Here is a 21,932-nt window from a genome sequence, read left to right on the forward strand (position 1 = left end):
CTTAACTCAGCCACGGTCTCTTACTAAAGGAACCAGTTGCCAATTCTGCTCCCGTGTAAGAAAACAAGGTATTGTAAATAGTTCTTTGTTTTAAAATGTTTATGTTTTCTTTCTTTGTTGAGGTACCTAGCTAAAGAACAATTTATCGAGACTCCCACAAAACAGAAATAATAGATGAAGGCCAGCCCCCAGGAATTCTGTGCAGGTCTGAGAGATTGAACCCTGAGCTGATTCAAAGTTGGTACTAGAAAGCGGGCTAAGCGGGAGAGAGCATTCACTTCCGAAGACGTCAGAAAGGTAGTTTTGCCGTGAATTGTGAAACTATGAATGGAGTTTTCGCCAGTCACATTTTTGGATTTGCTACCTTTGCATCTGTCAACACAGGTAAAAAGAAATAGGGTATTCTCAGAAGTATTGAACCAAAACCCTTCTAACCCTTCAGAAGAGCGGACTTGGCAACATGAATTTGAGCTTAGTCACTAATGTAGGGAACTAATGATTTGACTCTCTACCCTCCCGCCCACGCACACCTTCATGTCTTGGCTACCATTCCATGGGCCAGTAGCTTTCTTCTCTTTCGTGGAATAACCTAAGTCCCTAAGCTTACACTCCATGCTCATCATAAATCCTCCCAGACTATTAATTCCCTCAGAAGTGGCTTTAGGTAAATATTGAAGTGCTGCGGATTTGGGGGGTCATTTTCTGATATGCACAACTCCACCAAGTAGACAATATCATCAGTATCATCGGAAAGTCAGGAGGCCTTGGATGTCCTCTAATGGAAAAGGGGAAGAGAGTCCTTCCCGCTCCCTCCTCCAGCTCATCATCATCTCTCTTTCTTCCTCCTCCTGTTCATCCTCTTTCGTCACCCAATCCCTCCCTTTCACCGTAAAACCTTAAAGACAGTCAGATATAATGACAAAAGCATTTGTATTTAGAGTCCAGAGAATGGGACTGCAACGGTAGCTCTGCTGTTAGTTAGCTGTGCATGTTCGTCAGCACATTTAACCTCTCTGGGCCTCAGTTTCCTAGCAGATAAAATGAAGCAATTTGATTAGAGGGATTCCAAGGTTCTTTCCAACCCTGATTTGTGAAGAGTATGTGTATCTTTGATGAGACATATTGACGAGTGATACTATCCTTTTCTTATTTTCTTATTTCTTTAGTTAAGCCCCTTTACAGATAGAGATTTTACATATTTTACGTATGTGTGTATATTTATATGTATGTAAACTGATATATCCATATACCTTCCGAAAATTGCAAAAGAGCTATTTATTCTGAAAAGGGCAAAGTTGGCTTCTGATCTAGACATTTATAGTCTTTTCTGAAAAGATCACTGTCGAACCCTTGTATGGATAAATTATTTCATGTAGAATCTCATCCCCAAATTCTGCATCTTTCAGAAAGCACTTTTCACTGCTGGGATAATTTTATCCAGCACTGGCTGGCTTAGCGCTTCTATACTTTTTTTTTAAAGGCAGGAATTATTTTTCTTGTATGGTCTGGGCTACACCTGATATATTAATGATATTAATGAGAGAATAAATGAAGTTGAAGATACCTGGATATTAACTTTCCATAAGAAATTAGCTTTTTCATTAGAGTTATTGTTTTCAGGGATTTGTTACAAGTAACTAAACTTTAGAATAACCATAAATAATAAGTAGCAAGATAAAAATCCTCAGCCTTAAAATGGTAGTTTCTCCTCTCCTCCCTTCATAGTGATTATGCTTTGGCCACGGAGCCAAGCATTTTCCATATGAAAGAATTCACGAGTTCTTAAAAGATAAAGCTTCATATACAGGCAGTAAGCAAAGCATCATTTGCATGAGTATAGCTGTAAAGAAAACAGGGAGGTTATTTACAAGACAGCATTGGATCTGTCAAGGGAAATACTGATACACAAGTTTCGAACGTTTTATGAGGGCGTAGAATTGCTACAAGAGTAGAGGTTCTTGCTTTTCTTCTTTAATAAGATAATGTTAGCCTAGGATTATCATCAGCTTCTGAAATAGGTGGAAGCTATGACTAGGGATGATTTAAAGGCTGGGAAGCTGTTTGGTTAAGTGTAAGCCTATGACTAGGAGGGATTTCAACAGTATCACTGTTAATCCAAGTCATGATGAAACCAAAACTTTGCCTACACATGCCTCTCCCTTCATTCAACCACTGAACTAGAGAGATCTTCTGACCTTTCTAAAGTTCTCATTCTAGGTTTCTCTGAGGGCCAGGTGATATCAGTGCAGGACCAAGTTCTATACGACATTGGCACCAATGGGAGTTTCTAGGCTTAGGAATTTGGTTTATTTTTAATCATTTAATCAGCTTGAGAAATTATTTGGCTATAAAATGACAATAGATTGAACTCACTATTTCTTTGAGAGAGACCCAGTCTAAAAAGACTTAAATGAAAATATCAGGGTAATTAGACGTGAAATTTAGAAGGTGAATATAATATTTTTAAAAATGAGAAAGTTTGAGTTCCTTTGTTTGTTAAGATTGGTTTCAGAGGGTCTCACGTGAGTGAGGATAAAGGCAAGCAGGTCTTGAGGTCTCTACTTCTCTATGAGCATTTCCACTAAACTGTGAAAGATTTCAAGTTTAAATAGATAAAAAATGGTGGCTAGAGCCCAAACTATAAACACTCTAAAAGAGAAATAAACAAGTATTTGTAAGTTTTCATTTTGTGCAAAGTCCTGAGGTGGGTGTTACTGGATGTGCAAAGCTGAGTAAGAAAATTTTGCTCTCAAGGAAATTATCCTAGAGTTGAAAAGATATAAATCTATGCAAACAGAACTAGCAGTATGATAAGCTCCAAGCAGGCAGCAAAAGCTATTTTATGGGTCTTTGGTGGAAGACGTGCTCCTGTGAACCCCAAAGTTCGGAAAAGGCTTCCAGAGGGAAAGAAGAACCGGAGCAGAGTTGGATTTCAAGAGAATAAAGGATAAAGGAACCAGGATATCATACATCAGGGTGTGAAGGAATAAAAAAGGTTAAAAGTATAAAAATATGGATGAAAGATAATTGAGAAAAAGTACAAAGTTGAAAAGGGGTATAATTATTCCTCATTTACTGGGTAAAGTCAGTAGGCATGTGGTGTGTTGGTAAGAGGCACTGGGCTGATTCCTCTGCCATTTATATCCTGGCATTTTCAACAGGGAGCCGCTAACTGACCAGAATCCAATTGTTCTCTCATGTGAACTAACTCTGAAATTTGAGCCAATTCTCTTAAACTCTCTGGACTTCATTTTTAAAATATTTAAAATCATGTTGGAGTGGAATTTTTCTAAAGTTTATTCAGCTCTTATGAGTGTATATATACATAGTATATATATATATATATAAAATCAGATATATATATAATCAGATTGGATAATACATTCTTTTGTCATTTCAATGAAGGGTAATTAAAAAAGATAATTATGCAAGCCAACAAATCCATTTACAAAAGTTAAATAAATGGAAAGGATTATTAACATGTTCTCTAACTTTATTTTTCTTAGATTTTCCCAATGGACTCTCTAGCAAAATCCGTCAACCAATTTGCTCTGGAGCTTAGCAAGAAGCTAGCTGAATCTGCCGAGGGTAAAAATATCTTTTTTTCTCCCTGGGGCATCTCAACCTCCTTGGCCATGGTGTATTTGGGCACCAAAGGCACCACGGCAGCCCAAATGTCCCGGGTGAGTGAGAAAGGTCAACCATCCTCTGTTGCCTTAAAATGAAATGCTTTTCTTGTCTTTTGTTCACTTCTCTCCTGAAATCCAAATAGCCCACGTTTTACAACCACGTCCTCCAAAATAAAAGACACACTTTAAATAAATTTTCTAGACCATAAAAAGAAATCTGAGAAAGTGAATCAATTTGAAAACTCTTTCTAGGAATACCGTTTAAGAATCAGTGTTCTCTGGCAAAATCAAATGGAGAGATGATGTTCCCTTACCCAGGTGCCCAGTGGGTAAGGAGTAAGGAAATTGAATAGGGAGAGGGATAGCAACAGGAAAAGTCAAGCTATCTTGTGATTTCAAGCAGTGTTATCCCTGCCCATACCCAGTGAATTCCGGGGAGCTCAGAACTTGGGCTTTGCCATTACTAAAGGCAAAAAAGCAGCCAACTGAAGTCTTAAGGACATTTTTATTACTGGTAGTCTCATGCACTCAGGTTGGATTCGTAAGTAGGAGAGATGATTGAGCTGGGTGGGCACTTGGTAAAAAGAAGCACACAGAGATACAAAATGGTACATGGAGAGGTTAGCGAGTTTGGTTCAACACCAAAAACAATTTTATTTTGATTATTAAAATATTTCAAGAAAGTAATGGCTCATACTTTAAATAATAGAATTAGTCATCATCTTTCTAATCTCAGAAGCATTTTCTTGAAGAAAAAAATAGAAAAATCAAGTGAATCCTGTTCCTCATGCTTTGTGTGGTTGTTACTTTGTTTGGTCCCTGGTTGTCTAGATGAATCTAAAGAGCCCATTAAGGGCATTAAAATAGCAAAACAGGATTATTGTATAAGCAATTATCAATTTGATGTAAGCATACTCAAATCATAGCGAGTGTATGTGTACGTGTGTAGCCTTACGTAGCAAAACATATCAAATAGCCATATATATGTGTATCTGTATCTATGCTTGTATAAACATATAAATATGTGTGTGTTTTAAGTAAAAATAAAAATAGAAGAGAGTAAATTCAGCTCTAAATCATACAACGATTGAAAGGCTAAGTGACAAAATTTCCACCAAGAAGTTGGCCTCTGTGACAAGTATGGAAATGGGCACAGCCAGCAGTTCTGAATGAGACAGGCAGAATACATATTGTGTCAGTTTGGGTCTAGGATATCCCCCTTATGCTCATAATTTACAAGGTATTGTGTGGTTTAAAAATAGCAACAACAAAATTTTGGTTCACAGAAAAATCCTGGTTCACAGCTAGTTAATAATTGGCTCATTATTAAAAAGTTTAACTATGAATGTGATAGACTTAATCTTAGATAAATGTCAATTTGCTTCCACTCCATATAAATATATTGCTGGGTGTTGCTTACCCTTGTTTTATTTCAATGTCACTGAAATATTAACAGCTTCAGTTTGCAATTGAGACTAATGAGTTGCTTAGGCACCTCCCCTTTTTTTCCCTATGGCAAGTGGTTCCTGTCTGTCGCCATGTGTCAGCACAAACTTTGGTAAAGTAGACTTTATTCCTTTCTGTAAGCTGGGTCCAGGATGCATGCAGGAGATGGAATTATCACTTTGTTTTCTCAGGGGAAACACAATGTCCACATCCTTCCTGTGACCTGTCACATGAATTGCTGGGGTGAAGACAAAGACTCTATCTCCATATGTCAGAGGGTGGTAGGCAGTGAAAACTGAAGCACTTAAGTAGAAAAAGTAACTAAAATTCCTGAATTTTCCAGATAACTGGGGCCATGATGGCATTTGCTTAAATTATCTAAGTGATGGTCTCAGTTGAATACCTAGGCTTCTTTTCAAACCAATCATAGATAAAAATGAAACTCGGAAAACATGAGAATTTTACCTCTAAGGCTATTCCCAACATTATCCTCAACGTCCCATAAAAAGTATTAAAATAAAGAGACTAGCAATTTAAATTCAACTTAAAAATTTATTTAAAAGCAGCTCTTGACTTACTCTTACTAGGTCAGGTAACACACCATTTAAGTCAAATCAGCGCTCCCTTGGTTCATTAATTATATGTTTTGTATCTATAGGAACAAATGGCTTGTAGTTGCTGATGTGTATTTCATATGATTACATCTCTGCAAAGTGCATTCACATATTGCCTTTTTATTGAAATTACAGGTTCTTCAGTTTAGCAGAGACCAGGACAGCAAATCTTGTCCTGACAGTTTTGAAAAGAAAAGGAAAATGGTATGTCTTATATTTCAGTATCTATTTGATAATTAAGGAGAAAGCACTTTGGCACATGTTAGTGGCTAAATTAAGCAACCTTTAATAGGTAACTTTTCTTTAAAATATATGTTAAAATTATGGGACTTTTTTTTTTTTTTTTTTTTGTGGTACGCGGGCCTCTCACTGTTGTGGCCTCTTCCGTTGTGGAGCACAGGCTCCGGACGCACAGGCTCAGCGGCCATGGCTCACTGGCCCAGCCGCTCCGCGGCATGTGGGATCTTCCCGGACTGGGGCACGAACCCACGTCCCCTGCATCGGCAGGCGGACTCTCAACCACTGCGCCACCAGGGAAGCCTGGGAAATTTTTTAGAGTGCAGAATGTCTACACTTTTTGGAAGGGTAATATTCTTTTCCCTTATCTCTTCGTTTCCCTCCCCTTCAAAACTACTCTACTTTCAACATTGTTCTTACTTCTGCAAACTCTTTCAACATTGTTCTTACTTCTGCAAACTAAGTGTGAAGAAAATGATGTCCCAGCAGCTATTACATTCCTGCACTAATAATACTAAAGAGAAGGTTTTTTTATCTACCATACAATCGATTTTGGCCTTTGTTCGTAAACTTTAAATTATTTCATTTACTGTAAGTTGTTCATATACACTTAGTTCTTGTTCAACATTTTTATTTAACCAATTTACTTTCTTTTAAAGGAATTCGATGTAGGCAAGGCTGAAGAAATACGCTCTAATTTCCAGACACTTATCTCAGAAATCAACAATCCCAGCAATGCTTGCATACTTAAAACAGCCAACAGGATCTATGGGGAGAAAACGTATCCATTTCACAATGTAAGTGCAAACATCTTATTTCAAGCTGATGGGGAAGAGTCACATGAGATCAATCAATAAACTCTTTGTACTTTTCTCCAGGGATCCCAGGGACAATCTTAATGTAGATGGAGTATGTGGTCAGCATTTCTGATAAACAATCGTTTAGCCTGACCAATGTGTCAAGTTGTAAAGGAAACCAATAACATATTTCAAACCAAATCTGGTGATCAGATCTTTATGCCCAGAATAAAGGGGTACACCCCAGGAACAACCCATGAAGACTCGTAGAAATGTGGTTTATATAATCCCTGGGCCAACATTTGTTTCATGGGAAACAGAGCAAAAGATATAGAATAACTCAATATGGTGAGTCTGAAGGAGCAGAGGGTGGTGTGGTCATAGGAGTGTGGCAGGAGACTGTGTCCTCAAGAGCAAAGTTGACTTTGCGATCAGGTAAGTCACTTCACATCTTGACTTCAGACACTTTAAGAAAGATACTTAACATGGAATTGAATTAACTTCTCTTCTGCTCTGATGGTTGAGACACCCACAGTGCAGACCATGAGTTCATCTTCAGTTCAGATGCAAGGGCTCCTCAGAGGACTCAACTCCAAACCAAGCCAAGCATTTACTTCTTTCATGTTTGTCCATCACATCCTTTGGCACACTTCAGAAGAAAGCCAGAGGACCCAGGTGCCCAGTGGGTAAGGAGTAAGGAAATTGAATAGGGAGAGGGATAGCAACAGGAAAAGTCAAGCTATCTTGTGATTTCAAGCAGTGTTATCCCTGCCCATACCTAGTGAATTCCGGGGAGCTCAGAACTTGGGCTTTGCCATTACTAAAGGCAAAAAAGCAGCCAAGTGAAGTCTTAAAGACATTTTTATTACTGGTAGTCTCATGCACTCAGGTTGGATTCGTAAGTAGGAGAGATGATTGAGCTGGGTGGGCACTTGGTAAAAAGAAGCACACAGAGATACAAAATGGTATGTCTTTTAAAATATCCACAAGCCCTAGCTGTGCACAGAGAGGCTGATCAGAACCCACGAGTCAAGACAAGGAATAGGTACCTCGACAATGTTTACGTTTTCTTTTTACTGGATTATAAATTGTACAGAACGTAGACTTCATCATCTCCAAACCACTGCCTGGAAGCTGAATTAACTCAACACTTTTTAACTGCACACAATTCCTCTATAAGGTAATAAATTGAAGGAATGCCACAGCTGTCCTGGGGAATAAATTATGTTTCAAGGCAGGTGCCCCCCTAAGCAGCAACCTTGGTTATAGCCCACTTAGGATGATGGCCACTGAGGGCAGCATCGACAGCCCGAAGGAAGAAGCCTGCTTTTGCCCTTAGAATACCTGATGAAACCTTTGACCGGTCTTGGAAATCGGTTTCCATGGCAGGCCACAGCTTCCCTCAGAAGCCCTCCCCAGGCTCTTGGGAGTTTAGAGTCCATAGACGGCAGTTGCCAGACCCAGGGTTCTCAATCTGGCTCCATCTCTACCACAGAAAGCCCAGTACTCCTCGGCTGGAGTCGCTCCTGGGATTCCTAGAATGGTCCTCCTTTTCATCCCAGCCCCATTTCCCAAGGACGAATAAAAACAGATGAAGATATGGAGGCTCCAGAGCTGTGGGAGACGGGCCTTCCTTCCATACCTGCGGCTCTGCATGGCTAGTCCGTGCCCAGCTAAGTTGACACAGGGCGGTGTTTCGTTTTTAACCAAAGCTGGAGTGTGGAAAGATTGAGGGGAGCAATGGGGTGGCAGTTTGCAATTGTCCATCTAGCTGGGTTTTTTTTTTTTTTTTGGATAATCAAAATAGACTTGTTTATTGATTCTGGAAAAATTCTACAAAAGGAGATTTTACCTATATCTTCCAGAAATATTTACAAGACATGAAAACATACTTTGGCTCAGAGCCACAGTCTGTGAACTTTATGGAAGCTTCTGACCAAATCAGAAAGGAGATCAACTCTTGGGTTGAAAGCCAGACTGAAGGTAAGCCTTCTCCAAGGTACTCAGTGGTGCACTTTCTCCAAGTATCGCTTTATTATTTTGAATCTGTGTTATGTATAAGTATAGGCATTTCTTAAATAGAACTGTGGACACATTCTAAATATTCAAAACATTTGTTTTATTCATGCCCATAATTTTTGATTTATAGCTTTTGCAATAAGTCTTATCTAAAACAGGTAAGACAACCATTTTACCAAGTAGACAAGAAAATGATCAGATTCCACTAATTCCAAGGAGGACTCCAGGGATAAAAGGCAGAAAAATGCAAAAAAGGAATTTTGGAATACTGCTGCACTTGTGGTTTCTAAAGAAAAATAGCTGCTGATGAACAATGAAAATGTGGCAGTAAATGTACTACATAACCTTAAGTAATTTCCAAAATAGGTCATATATTAGCTTAGAGTATGGGCTGAGCTCTTGTAACAAAGAGACCCAAAATACAATATCTTAATAAGATAGAAGTTTATCTCTGACCTAATAGTCACAAGGTAGATAAGCATTCTGTTCCATGAAGGCATCCAGAGACCCAGACTAGTGGGTTAGCTCAGCCATCCTCGAGACAGGGCTTTTATATTTGTCTAAGGTGATTCTTACATTTGTCAGTTTTACAGTCAGCAGGAAATAGGGAAAATAAAGCCTCTTTGCTTTTAAGGGGATGCCCTGAAACTTTCACACACCAGTTCCACTCATATCCCAAATTTGGATACATGGCCCATTTTATGCTCTGGTGACCAACTTGTCCTAGTTTGTAATAAAGGTCTTTAAAATGTAGTTTTTAGCTGGGTAGCCACATGCTACCTAAAAGTTAAGCATTCTATTTCTAAAAAGGGAATAGTAGAGGGATTCTCAGAGGCGATTTAGCAGTTTTTTATTATGATTCTTATTTTAGAAATGAGGAAGCTGAGGCTTTAGAGAAACTGTTACCAAGATCAGATAGTTTAAAGCTTCAGAAATAGGACTGAAATCTGAGTCAGTTTAGCTCTGAAGTCTGAACTCATTTCAATATTCCACGCTTCCTTTTCAATTGATATGTCTGTTGATGGTCCATTATATCTCACAAAGAAATACCAAAGGCGTAATCGCTAATGAATATTAATGATTAAGCCTTTGCTTTGCAGCAACGAACATGGAATGTTTAGGTAATCCCCCTCCCCCCAGACTTCAGAGTTCATTTGTATATTCCTGCCAGATATGCTTGCAGAGGGTCCCACATACTTTAAACTCGACATACTGAAGTCATATTCAGAACAGCTTATCCACACCTTGTCCTCTCCCTGCACTCATTCTCCATCCCGGCGGATGGGTGGCTACCACACACCTGCCCAGATCAGAAGTCCGAGAGATACTCTAAATTCTCCCTTTTCCTTTGCCTCCTCCTGCGTGTTTCTGAGTTCATCTTTCCTTTCCAATCTCTTCCTCCTCTGCTCTCGGCTTTGTCATCATTTATCTGTGTTAATGCAATAATCTGTTTCTCATCTTGCTCCCTTCAAATGCAACCTCCATTCAGCCATCAGAATGACCTCCCTAAAATGTGAATTCGACCAAGTGGACCACGTACTCAAAATCCATCATGGTGCCCCACATCCTACAGGATGAATTCAAGCTGCCTAAACTGACATAGAAGGTCCAACAGGACCGTGAAGTCTTGTCTGTCTCTCCACTTCAACTCTTGTCATTCTCTGACTCAAAGTTGATACTCAGGAATTCTAAGTGGCACAGAGTCCCTGGAACTCCCTGTGCTACCTCACGACCCCATGCATTTGCTCATGTGTCCCTTCAGTTCGAAACACGGTCCCCTCCCCTGCCACTCCCAGCCCCTTCATGGCCACTGGATAACATCTCAGGGGTTCGCTCAGGCATAATGTCCTCCCCTGGCTCCCAGGCTGAGCTGAGAGCCTTTTTCGTTGCTCCAAAACCCTGTGGGAACCTTTACCTTGACTTACCACGTTGTTATTGAAATTAACTGTTGAAGTCCCTGCCTCTCCCACTAAACTCAAGAACACCAAGGGCAGTAATACTACCTTATTTGAGTTTCTGCTTTGAATCACTAACAGATAACAGCCCTGCTCATGGTAGCTATTCACAGCAATGTTTATTGAAGTGAATTGAGGAAGTTGGCAGCCCTAAATTCTCAGTTCCTTTTTCACTGGACTAGTGACTCAGAAGCCATGGTGAGGCAAGAGTGACCATTATCCTTAACTTATTCCTGATTTGGATTCATCTAAAAGTAAGTCTGTTTTGAGAACTACAGATTAGCTAGCATTTACAAAAAGGAATTACTTGCACTGTTCCAGTTCACATGAGGACCAAATGTGATTCTATAAACAAAAGCACATTGTAATATACAACACAAACTCAATGTAGTAGAAGTAGGGGCAAGAATAGTGCTGGAGGGCTTCCCTGGTAGCGCAGTGGTTGAGAGTCCGCCTGCCGATGCAGGGGATGCGGGTTCGTGCCCCGGTCCGGGAAGATCCCACATGCCGCGGAGCGGCTGGGCCCGTGAACCATGGCCGCTGAGCCTGTGCGTCCGGAGCCTGTGCTCCACAACGGGAGAGGTCACAACAGTGAGAGGCCCACATACCGCAAAAAAAAAAAAAAAAAAAAAAATAGTGCTGGAGCTGAACTAAATCTCAGCTCTCAAATTCCTACCCAGTGCCCACTCTGTTCTCTGGAAGACAGGTGGGGACCCTACAGACAGGAAGGCGGGGAGCAACTCATCTGCTATCTTTCGTCCCTTTCTGAGCTGAGTGGAGAGTCATTGTCTGACACGGCGTAAGCTCGGTTTGCAAAAGGATCCTTGCCGTGCTTCCCCCGCACAGGCTGACACACTCAAGGAGCATGACAGGATCCATCTCTCAGGGGTCCCCAACCCCCGGGCCTGGGCCTGTTAGGAACCGGCACGCACAGCAGGAGGTGAGCGGCGGGCAGGTAAGCGAAGCTTCATCTGCCACTGCCCGTCGCTCCCCGTCGCTCGCATCACCGCCTGAGCCGTCCCCGCCCGCCCATCCCCACACCCCGACCCCCAGCCCTGGTCCGTGGAAAAATTGTCTTCCACAAAACCGGTCCTTGGTGCCAAAAACTCTGGGGACTGCTGCTCTAGATTACAGAGCTGTCTGGATCTTCCTGTGATGATAGAAATATGCCATAAATCCTAGGGTTGCCATAACAAATTACCACCAACTGTGTGGTTTAAACCAATAGAAATATATTCTCTCATAGTTCTGGAAGCTGCAAGTCTGAAGTTAAGGTGTTAGCAGGGCCTTGCTCCCTTGGAAAGTTTCAGGGAAGAAACCGCTCCACGCCTGTCTCCTAGTTGCTGATGGTTATTGGCAATCCTTGGCTTGTAGACACATCTCTCCAATCTCTGCCTCTGTTGATACATTAACTTTCTTCTTTGTCTCTCCTATGTCTCCATGTTTTCACACTCTGTGTGTGTGTGTCCGAATTTCTCTCCTCTTATAAGAATACCAGTCATTGAATTAGAGCCCACCCTAATCCACTATGACTTCATTTGAACTTGACTGCGTCTGCAGACTCTGTTTCAAAATAAGATCACATTCACAGGGACCGGAGGTTAGGATTTAACATATCTTTTTGGATGACACAATTCAGCCCACAAAAGTAATATTCTCAAAAAAATTTATAACCTAAATATTATCTTGAGGAAGCATCAGACAAACTTGAACTGAGAATTGAGCATTCTACAAATATTTTTCAAAAGTATCAAGGTCATGAAAGACAAAGAATGAATGAGGAACATGAAAGACAAAGAATGAATGAGGAATGAAAGAAAAAGACTAAAGGGGACCAAAAGGAAATGACAACTAAATGCAACTTGAGCTCTTGGATTGATTTCTGGTCCAGGAAAAAAAGGACTTTATTGGAACAACAGATGAAATTTAAATAGGATCTGTTAATAATATTCTATTAATACTAACTTCCTGGCTTGGATCATTGGTGGACACAAGATGTTATCATTTAACGGTATTTCATAATCATCATTTTTACGTATGGTGTTTTACCAGGATGTAACTATATCATTTGAAATCTGTCCTTTGGCTCTTTTAGGAAAAATCCTGAATCTCCTACCTGATAATGCTGTGGATTCTGCAACCAGAATGGTTCTGGTAAATGCCCTTTACTTTAAAAGAATTTGGGAACATCAATTCTTGGTCCAAAATACCACAGAAAAGCCTTTCAGAATAAACAAGGTAGGAACCTGTTAATAACCAGTATGAATTTTTACATGGCATTGCAAAGGGAATTCTATTTTAAATTTATTCTCTCTGACTATATGCTCCTGTAAACTATGGCTCTTACTAGGGCAGGGATGACTGTGCTAAAAACCCCAGTTCCATCCTACCTGGAAATTCCCCTTTCATTATTTTTTCTCTGAAAATAGACTACTCACATATTTTATTACTCAGTCCTTGCTGCAACTGTGGTAGAGTAGGTAAGGTAGTTATTACATTTATTTCCCAGGTCAGAAAAGCAGCATGGTTAAGTGAGTAGAGCCATGCTTAAGTTGAAGGCTTCCAGGACCATAACCCCAAACTCTTCGCTTACTAGTTCTATTCTTGTTCTATTAAGGCAGTACCACCGTGTACCAAACTCTTACCCTTCCATAAGAAAAAGAAATAAAACTTTAAAATCTTATTTCTTTCGTTAACATTTCCTTCTGTGTTAGGACACAGCACACTTGTTTTTGATTATTTCAGCAACAAGGGAGACTAATGGAAGCTGACAGATACACCTAAGGGCTGGATGTGGCTGGGTCTTGGGACTTGAGTGGAAATAAGGATTCAAATGTTGTCAGGATTCATTCTCTATCTTTCCAACTCTGTTTCTCCCATTATTCTTCTCTCAGACTGAAGTCTAACTTCCTCTGCGGCCCAGTCCACAAAGGCAGAACATGGCTACCCACATCTCCTCCATTCTACAGACCAGTCTGATAGGTCTCATTCCAAATTCCTAGGAAAGGAACAGATTGGCCAAAGATTGTTAACATATTTAGGTCCTGGGGTGGATCACCTCACATAAACAGTGCTGCTGAGGACCTACTGCTGTAACCATATGGTTATGTGCAATAGGCGGTTTTCAGTGGGGTAAAGATGGGGAAGGAACTGAACATATAATGCAACAGGCTAACTGGAAATGTGCTGGATAGTTACTTGGCTTAATATATTCACCAGGAATTTTCAGATGCAAGTGATAGAAAAGCATTCCAAACTAGCTCCAGTAAAATGGGCATTGTGTTAGCATTAGCTTATGCAACTAAGAGGAACTGGGAAGTTTGGGAGTGGGATCTTTGAATCTCAAACATAATCCATTTTCTCTGCCCCACCCCTGACCCCTCCTTTTTGCCTTCATTCTCTAATTCTAAAGATGGAATTTATCCATATGACCAGGGAATATGACAGCCCCATATTCTAGCTTCACAACCCTACTACATAGACGAAGTCCTGGCTGCTAGCTCTGACAGAAAGCTCCCAAAGAGGACTCCGGCTGGTGCCATTCATATGCTTATCGCTGAGACAATCACTGTATCACAGAGTATCCTGAACGAACAGCCCTGCTCGCGTGGCCACGACCTTAGCAGAACAGTAGGATCTTGTGATGGACATTTAGCTCCACATAGAGTGGATAAATAACATATGTCTACAATGTCTGAATTGCAGGGTTTTGCTTTTGTTTCACCATTGGCTTTACTAAAAATTCATAATGTCATGTATCTACCATTACAGTATCACACGGAATACTTTCATTGTCCTAAAAATGCCCTGTGCTCCAAACATTCATCCCTCCCTCTAAATCCCTGGCAACCACGGATCTCTTTACGGTCTCCAGAGTTTTGCCCTTTTCAGAATGCCGTAGAATCAGAATGGCATAGTATGTAGCCTTTTCAGACCGTCTTCTTCCACTTAGCGATACGTATTTAAAGTTCCTCCATGCCTTTTTTATGGCTTGATAGATCATTTCACTTTGTTGCAGAATACTATTCCATTGTATGGATGTAGCAGTTTGTTTATCCATTCACCTTACTGACGGGCATTTTGGTTGCTTCCAGTTTTTAGCAATTATGATTAAAGCTGCTATAAACATTTGCATGCAAGATTTTGTGTGGACACGTTTTTAACTCATTTTGGTAATTACCCAGGAGCACAGTTGCTGGATCACATGGTAAGACTGTATGTAGCTTTGTAAGAAACCACCGTACTGTCATCCAATATGGCTTCCACTTTGCATTCTCACTGGCAGAGAATGTCAGTTCCACCCTCGCTAGAAGTTTATGTTATCAGTGTTTTGAACATTTAGCCATTCTATTAGATCTGTAGTAGTGGTATCTTCACTGTTTTAATTTGCAATTCCCTAAGGACATAAGATTGAACATCTTTTCATATGCTGTAGGTCTGCCTTTGGTGAGGTATCAGTTCAGATCTTTCGCCTGTTTTTAAAATTGGGTTCTTTGCCTTATAATTGTTGAGTTTTAAGAGTTCTTTTCAAATTTTGGATACCAGTCCTTTATCAATTATGTGTTTTGAAACTCTCATCTCCTAGTTTATTGCTTGTCTTTTCATTCTCTTAGTGAATTTTGGTTTTATGATACTAAAATACCCTCACACAAAAACAAAAACCACAAATGTTTGTGTGTGAAATGCACCTTACTCAGTTTCGGAATCATTGGCATTTACAGAGTTTGCACAAGACTCTTTTAAGTGTTTGGTAGAATCCAGCTTGCCATGATTTATAGAGGATGCCGTAACAATGTCAGAGGAAGAAACTCCCACATCATTTATCGATGATGTTCTCCAGTAGAACACATATTTCCAGAAAACAAGGTTTGAATAATTTTATTCAGCATTTAGCGGAGGATCACTAGCTTTGCCAGTGTCCCAGACTACTGGGAACCAATGATGCTAAAGAATTAAGGATTTGGTGGAACACCTCCCCACTGATTTTGCTATGTATATTCTACAGACTACAAGCAAACCAGTGCAAATGATGTCCATGAAAGAAAAACTTCAAGTATTTTACATAGAAAAGCCACAAGCCATAGGCCTTCAACTCTTCTATGAGAACCGTGACCTCAGCCTACTCGTACTACTGCCGGAAGACATCAGTGGGCTGGACCAGGTAAAGGGATCAGGCTATTCATCCCTACCTTCTTTCCTCTCCCCTTTGGTAACAAGTTTATTTCCTATATCTGTGAGTCTGTGTCTGTTTTGCATATACATTTATTTGTATGGAGAAAAACTTTAAAAAAAGACATCAGTCTGTCTGACACGAAGAGGGTTCTAGTGTTTATCCCTCCGGGGAAAAACATAAAGACATGATCTCCCAGTTCTTTAATTTCTGCAGAGGAAGGCAACCAACGTACCTTGAGCCCTAGGTACTGTATTTTTACATCATTTAAGCTTTACAAAACTTTGTCAGGTTGATATTACTATCCCTCAGGAAGGTTAAGTAATCTATAGACATCTTTAGCATAGGGGAGTCACACAAACAACCACACAAACAACAGATAGAGATATTTATTGTCAGCCACAAAGCTGTGTGGATTGATCATAACAACCTTTCAGTCAATATAGGTCTTTCTTCTCCTTCCGACAGGACTTACCTAATTAATTTTTTAATCACTTGCATTAATCTAGCCTTAGACATATGTTTAAAAACATTAAATGGATTACATTTTTTTTTTTTTTTTTTTTGCGGTACGCGGGCCTCTCACTGTTGTGGCCTCTCCCGCTGCGGAGCACAGGCTCCGGACGCGCAGGCTCAGCGGCCATGGCTCACGGGCCCAGCCGCTCCGCGGCATGTGGGATTTTCCCGGACTGGGGCACGAATCCGCATCCCCTGCATCGGCAGGCGGACTCTCAACCACTGCGCCACCAGGGAAGCCCCTAAAACATTTTTAAAAAACATTTTTTATCAAGTTAACACTCTTCAGGAGATATAGTCTGTATCAGTGCATCTTCAAGTATTATTTAAGTTGTTCATCTGTTAAACTTCTCTTAAGCCTGACTTTGGTCTGACCACATTTCTGAGCAATTTGCATGTCTAAACTGAACACTAGCTTCTCATGCAATAAGTGTTCTGTCGTTCTTTACACTGTGCCTAATTTCTTGTGTGCCAGATTCTTTAGGTTTCCACCACCCTACTAGTGTGTAGAAAGATTTCTAAATAGTGTCATAAAATTTGTGAAACTGGAGAGGATAGTAGAAATAAGACCAAGTGTGAATACTAAACCATTAGAGTTACACCCTTAAAAGATAAGCCTTTCTTTTTAAAAGTGCAGGTTCCTGACCTGAAGATATTGTCACTTACTGCACATAATTTACAAATATGTCACTGACAGCAATACTTGGATCTAGAAAATTCTTAAAGTAGCAAAAGCATGTGCTTTGAAACAAACATGTTATTTAAAAAATCAAACATTGTTTATCATATATATGTATGCATATGTGTATATAATATATATTTATTATTTAAAAAATTTTAAATATAAAGAAGAGAAAAAGCACCCTCAAAACAACTATTTAAAATATCATTACTCTTGGGACTTCCCTGGTGGTCCAGTGGTTAAGACTCTGCACTTCCAGTGCAGACAGCGTGGGTTTGATCCCTGATTGGGGAGCTAAGATCCCACATGCCAAGCAGCGAGGCCAAAAGATTAAGAAAAAAAAAAAGTCATTACTCTTAAGATTGGAGGATTTTCCTTTCTTTGCTTTTCTTTCCTTATTTTTTCGTAGTTTACAGTTACTAGTTTCATATTGGTGTGATTATATAGACATTTTACCTCAGATTTTGTTTTCAAGGAATTGTTTACTATGTTAATAAAACTAAAGTTTTTTTTGTGCCCTGGCATACAACATGTCCTAGAGTATATGCTTTTGTGTTGACAACACCTAAGTGTATATTTATATTGATGTATTTGCATGTGTAGTTGATGTCTTGCATATTATCATAGAAGTACTTCCATTTCGGATCAAGGTCTAATCTAGAAAACCTATATCCTGAGAACTATTAATCTGCAAAATGATTATGTCAAGGATGTGTGGAGGATCTCATTATAAACAAAGAATTTCCAAATGTGTGTGTTTTGTTACCTTTGGTAATAGGAGTGACTATAATTCATTTATATAATATCTAAAGGTCTCACTCAACGAATAGTTCTCACTCCACTCTGAAATTACTGACTCTTTCTTCCTTGGCTCCAAACTGTAGCTGGAAAAAGCCATCACCTATGAGAAGTTGAGTGAGTGGACTAGCGCTGACATGATGGAGGTGTGTGACGTGCAGCTGCATCTTCCCAAGTTCAAGCTGGAAGAGACTTATGATCTCAAGTCAACCCTGAGCAGTATGGGGATGAGCGATGCCTTTAGCCAGAGCAAAGCAGATTTCTCAGGAATGTCTACGGAGAGAAACCTATTTCTGTCCAATGTTTTCCATAAGTCTTTTGTGGAAATAAATGAACAAGGTACAGAGGCTGCAGCTGGTACTGGGAGTGAGGTGAGTTTTCGAATTAAACTCCCCTCCGTTGAATTCAATGCAGACCACCCATTCCTCTTCTTCATCAGGCACAACAAAACCAATAGCATTCTATTTTACGGGAGATTCTGCTCCCCTTAAACCCTGCATCTCTCTCATCAAACAAGAGCATCTTACAGTGTGAAAAATACACATATGATGGAAAAACACAATTATAATAAAAACCAGTTTATAGCCTCTTTTTAACATATAAATATTAGCAAAATTATCTTGAAATAATATATTCTAGTTATCCTATCATGCCTATATAGCTAGAGAGAATGGCAAATTTAACTTTTTTAACTTTTTTTTTTTTGCTGACAGTTTTATTATTTTTTACATCTTTATTGGAGTATTAATGCTTTACAGTGTTGTGTTAGTTTCTGCTGTATAACAAAGTGAATCAGCTATATGTATACATATAACCCCATATCCCCTCCCTCTTGCGTCTCCCTCCCACCCCTCTAGGTTGTCACAAAGCATTGAGCTGAGCTCCCTGTGCTATGCGGCTGCTTCCCACTAGCTATCCATTTTACATTTGGTAGTGTATGTATGTAAATGCTACTCCCTCACTTCGTCCCAGCTTCCCTTTCCCCACCTGTGTCCTCAAGTCCGTTTTGTACGTTTGCGTCTTTATTCCTGCCCTGTCACTAGGTTCATCAGTACGTCTTTTAGATTCCATATATATGTGTTAGCATACAGTATTTTTCTCTTTCCGACTTACTTCACTCTGTATGACAGATACTAGGTCCATCCACCTCATTACAAATAATTCAATTTTGTTCCTTTTTATGGCTGAGTAATATTCCATTGTATACATATGCCACATCTTCTTTATTCATTCATCTGTCTATGGACATTTAGGTTTAACACATTTTATCTTAATGTGACTTTTATTTACATTTCAGAAATTCGGTTATTCAATTGAATGCCTTAAAATGCTTGAACTACCTGGTCACTATTTTCATTGTCACTTATTTTCACATGCATCATTTAGTGAAGAAAAAAATCTTTATAGAGGTGATATACTGATAAACAAGAATTTTCTCAAGACTATTACTCTGATGGTTCATAAATTACCACTGTAAAATTAAATCCCCCTTTTCTGCTATTTTAAAAATACTTATGTTGACATTAATGGAAAAACTAGTGAAATCCAATGAAATCTGGAGTTTAGTTAATAGTAATGTACCAATGTTGGCTTCTTAGTTTTAAAAAAATGTTCCACTGTAATATTAGAAGTTAGCATTACAGGAAACTGTGTCAGAAGTATATGGGAATTCCCTGTTTTATCTTTGTAACTTTCCTGTGAATTTAAAATTATTCCAAAATAAAAATTTTATTGGAAAGAATTATTACGTGTGAAAGTTGTCACATTAACATCCTTGCTTTTAAAAATCATAAGCTAGAAGACTAGATTTCCAATTTATATAAATGTGTATTGTCAGTTATAGGAAGATATCCTTAGTAAAACTTTATCTCCATAAAATTGGCTGTGTTTTTCTAATTTCTATTAAAAATGCTCTTACACAATGGCTCATTGGTAGTCTCATCAACTGTTATTCTAATTTTAGAGATTGAGTCTATCATTCTAGGCTGCTTTTTCCATTTTAATCTCCTAAGTGAAAGATATGATCTGATATGGATCCAACATAAATGGTGTATAAACTAGTATAAGAAAATGTATTTTCTGCATCAAATCTTGGTTTGGTATCATAGAATAAAAAAAAATGATTCTATGCTTTAGCTCCAAAGATAGGAAATTGTAATATATATAACAATTTACCATATCATTATAAAACATTTTGCCTCTATCCATAATACCTCACATTAAGTAACAATGAAAGAAATCCCCTGTGTCTGTGTTCTACTAAATTAAAAGTCCTTAAGTGTTATGTATCATGTGGACTCATAAGAAAAGTAGGTAACAAGTGAACGGGGAGCATGGAAACCAAGCCAAGATAAAGGAAGACCAGAGTAACTGTGTGTCAGAGGCTGACAATCAGAAAATATTAAACACAGTATTTTTCAAACAAACAAAAGAGGAAAAAAGGATGATACTAGAAACTGCAGGTTAGTAAGATGCATTCAGGCAGTCATTCATTTAAAAAATGTTTGCTGAGCATCTACACTGTATCAGTTGATATTCAGGGCATGAAGACTACACTTTTTTTTTTCCAAGGATTTATTGTATTTTATTTTCTCCAATTTTTTTTCTATTTCAGTATCACTCCTTTTCCTCATGTTATTATTGTCCTACAAGTATGCACCTTTATGAATTATAAGCCCATGAACAGTTTCATAATTATTGCTTTATGCAGCTATCTTTTAAATCACATAGAAGGAAAAGTTACTAACAAGAATAAACTTATGCTGTCTTTTATACATATTTACCTACGTAGCTACTCTTACTGGTGCTCTTTGTTTCTTTGTGAGCATTATTGTTACTGGAAGACTACACTTCTGAACAAAAACAGACCCTGGTCTCCAGTCTCTTGGAGTCATGGAGCTTACAAACTGGTGGGAGAAACGGACTCAAAGTGGATGTTAGTGCAAGGAATGATTGCAAAATAAACTGCAGTCATCTTGGAGACACATGTACCTGTGTGTGCACATGAGTATCAGGCTTTTTCAATAATGAGGCTTAAAGTATTTGCTGATGATATTTGTTTTCCTCCCTTAGTGCAAATGTATATAGCCTATCTTTTTAGAAGATTAATAGACCTTAGAACAATAGATAATAATCACGGTCTGTTGAGAGCTTCCGGGAAGATGGCGGAAGAGTAAGACGCGGAGATCACCTTCCTCCCCACAGATACACCAGAAATACATCTACATGTGGAACAACTCCTACAGAACACCTACTGAACGCTGGCAGAAGACCTCAGACCTCCCAAAAGGCAAGAAACCCCCCACGTACCTGGGTAGGGCAAAAGAAAAAAGAATAAACAGAGACAAAAGGATAGGGACGGGACCTGCACCAGTGGGAGGGAGCCGTTTCCACACACTAGGAGCCCCTTCGCGGGTGGAGACTGCGGGTGGCGGAGGGGGGAGCTTCGGAGCCGCAGAGGAGAGCACAGTTACAGGGATGCGGAGGGAAAAGCGGAGAGATTCCCGCACAGAGGATCAGGGCCGACCGGCACTCACCAGGCCGAGAGGCTTGTCTGCTCAGCCGCCGGGGCGGGCGGGGTTGGGAACTGAGGCTTGGGCTTAGGTCGGAGCTCCGGTAGAGGACTGGGGTTGGCGCCGTGAACACAGCCTGCAGGGCGTTAGTGCACCACGGCTAGCCGGGAGGGAGTCCGGGGAAAAGTCTGGAGCTGCCGAAGAGGCAAGAGGCTTTTTCTTACCTCTTTGTTTCCTGGTGTGCGAGGAGAGGGGATTAAGAGCGCTGCTTAAAGGAGCTCCAGAGAGGGGCGCGAGCCGCGGCTAAAAGCGCGGACCCCAGAGACGGGCATGAGACGCTAAGGCTGCTGCTGCCGCCGCCAAGAAGCCTGTGTGCGAGCACGGGTCACTATCCACAGCCCCCTCCCAGAAGCCTGTGCAGCCCGCCACTGCCGGGTTCCCGGAATCCAGGGACAACTTCCCCGGGAGAACGCACGGCGCGCCTCAGTCTGCTGCAACGTCACGCCGGCCTCTGCCGCCGCAGGCCCGCCCCGCACGCCGTGCCCCTCCCTCCCCAC

General features: G+C 40.1%; 1 protein-coding gene across 1 annotated transcript; it reads left to right on the top strand.

The window, feature by feature from the left end:
- Window positions 1-18,354, top strand: LOC309831141 (serpin B10; the record flags this gene model as incomplete). Its single annotated transcript, XM_082668127.1, has 8 exons — window positions 1-68; window positions 3,507-3,683; window positions 5,825-5,893; window positions 6,586-6,723; window positions 8,589-8,706; window positions 12,793-12,935; window positions 15,703-15,858; window positions 17,950-18,354. Exons 2-8 carry the CDS (start codon window positions 3,516-3,518, stop codon window positions 18,352-18,354), a joined length of 1,197 nt encoding a protein of 398 aa, XP_082524253.1. The 5' UTR covers window positions 1-68; window positions 3,507-3,515.
- Window positions 18,355-21,932: the final 3,578 nt, after the last annotated feature.

Source organism: Grampus griseus (genome assembly GCF_964374135.1).
Source record: "Grampus griseus genome assembly, chromosome: 12".
Classification (NCBI taxonomy): Eukaryota; Metazoa; Chordata; class Mammalia; order Artiodactyla; family Delphinidae; genus Grampus; species Grampus griseus.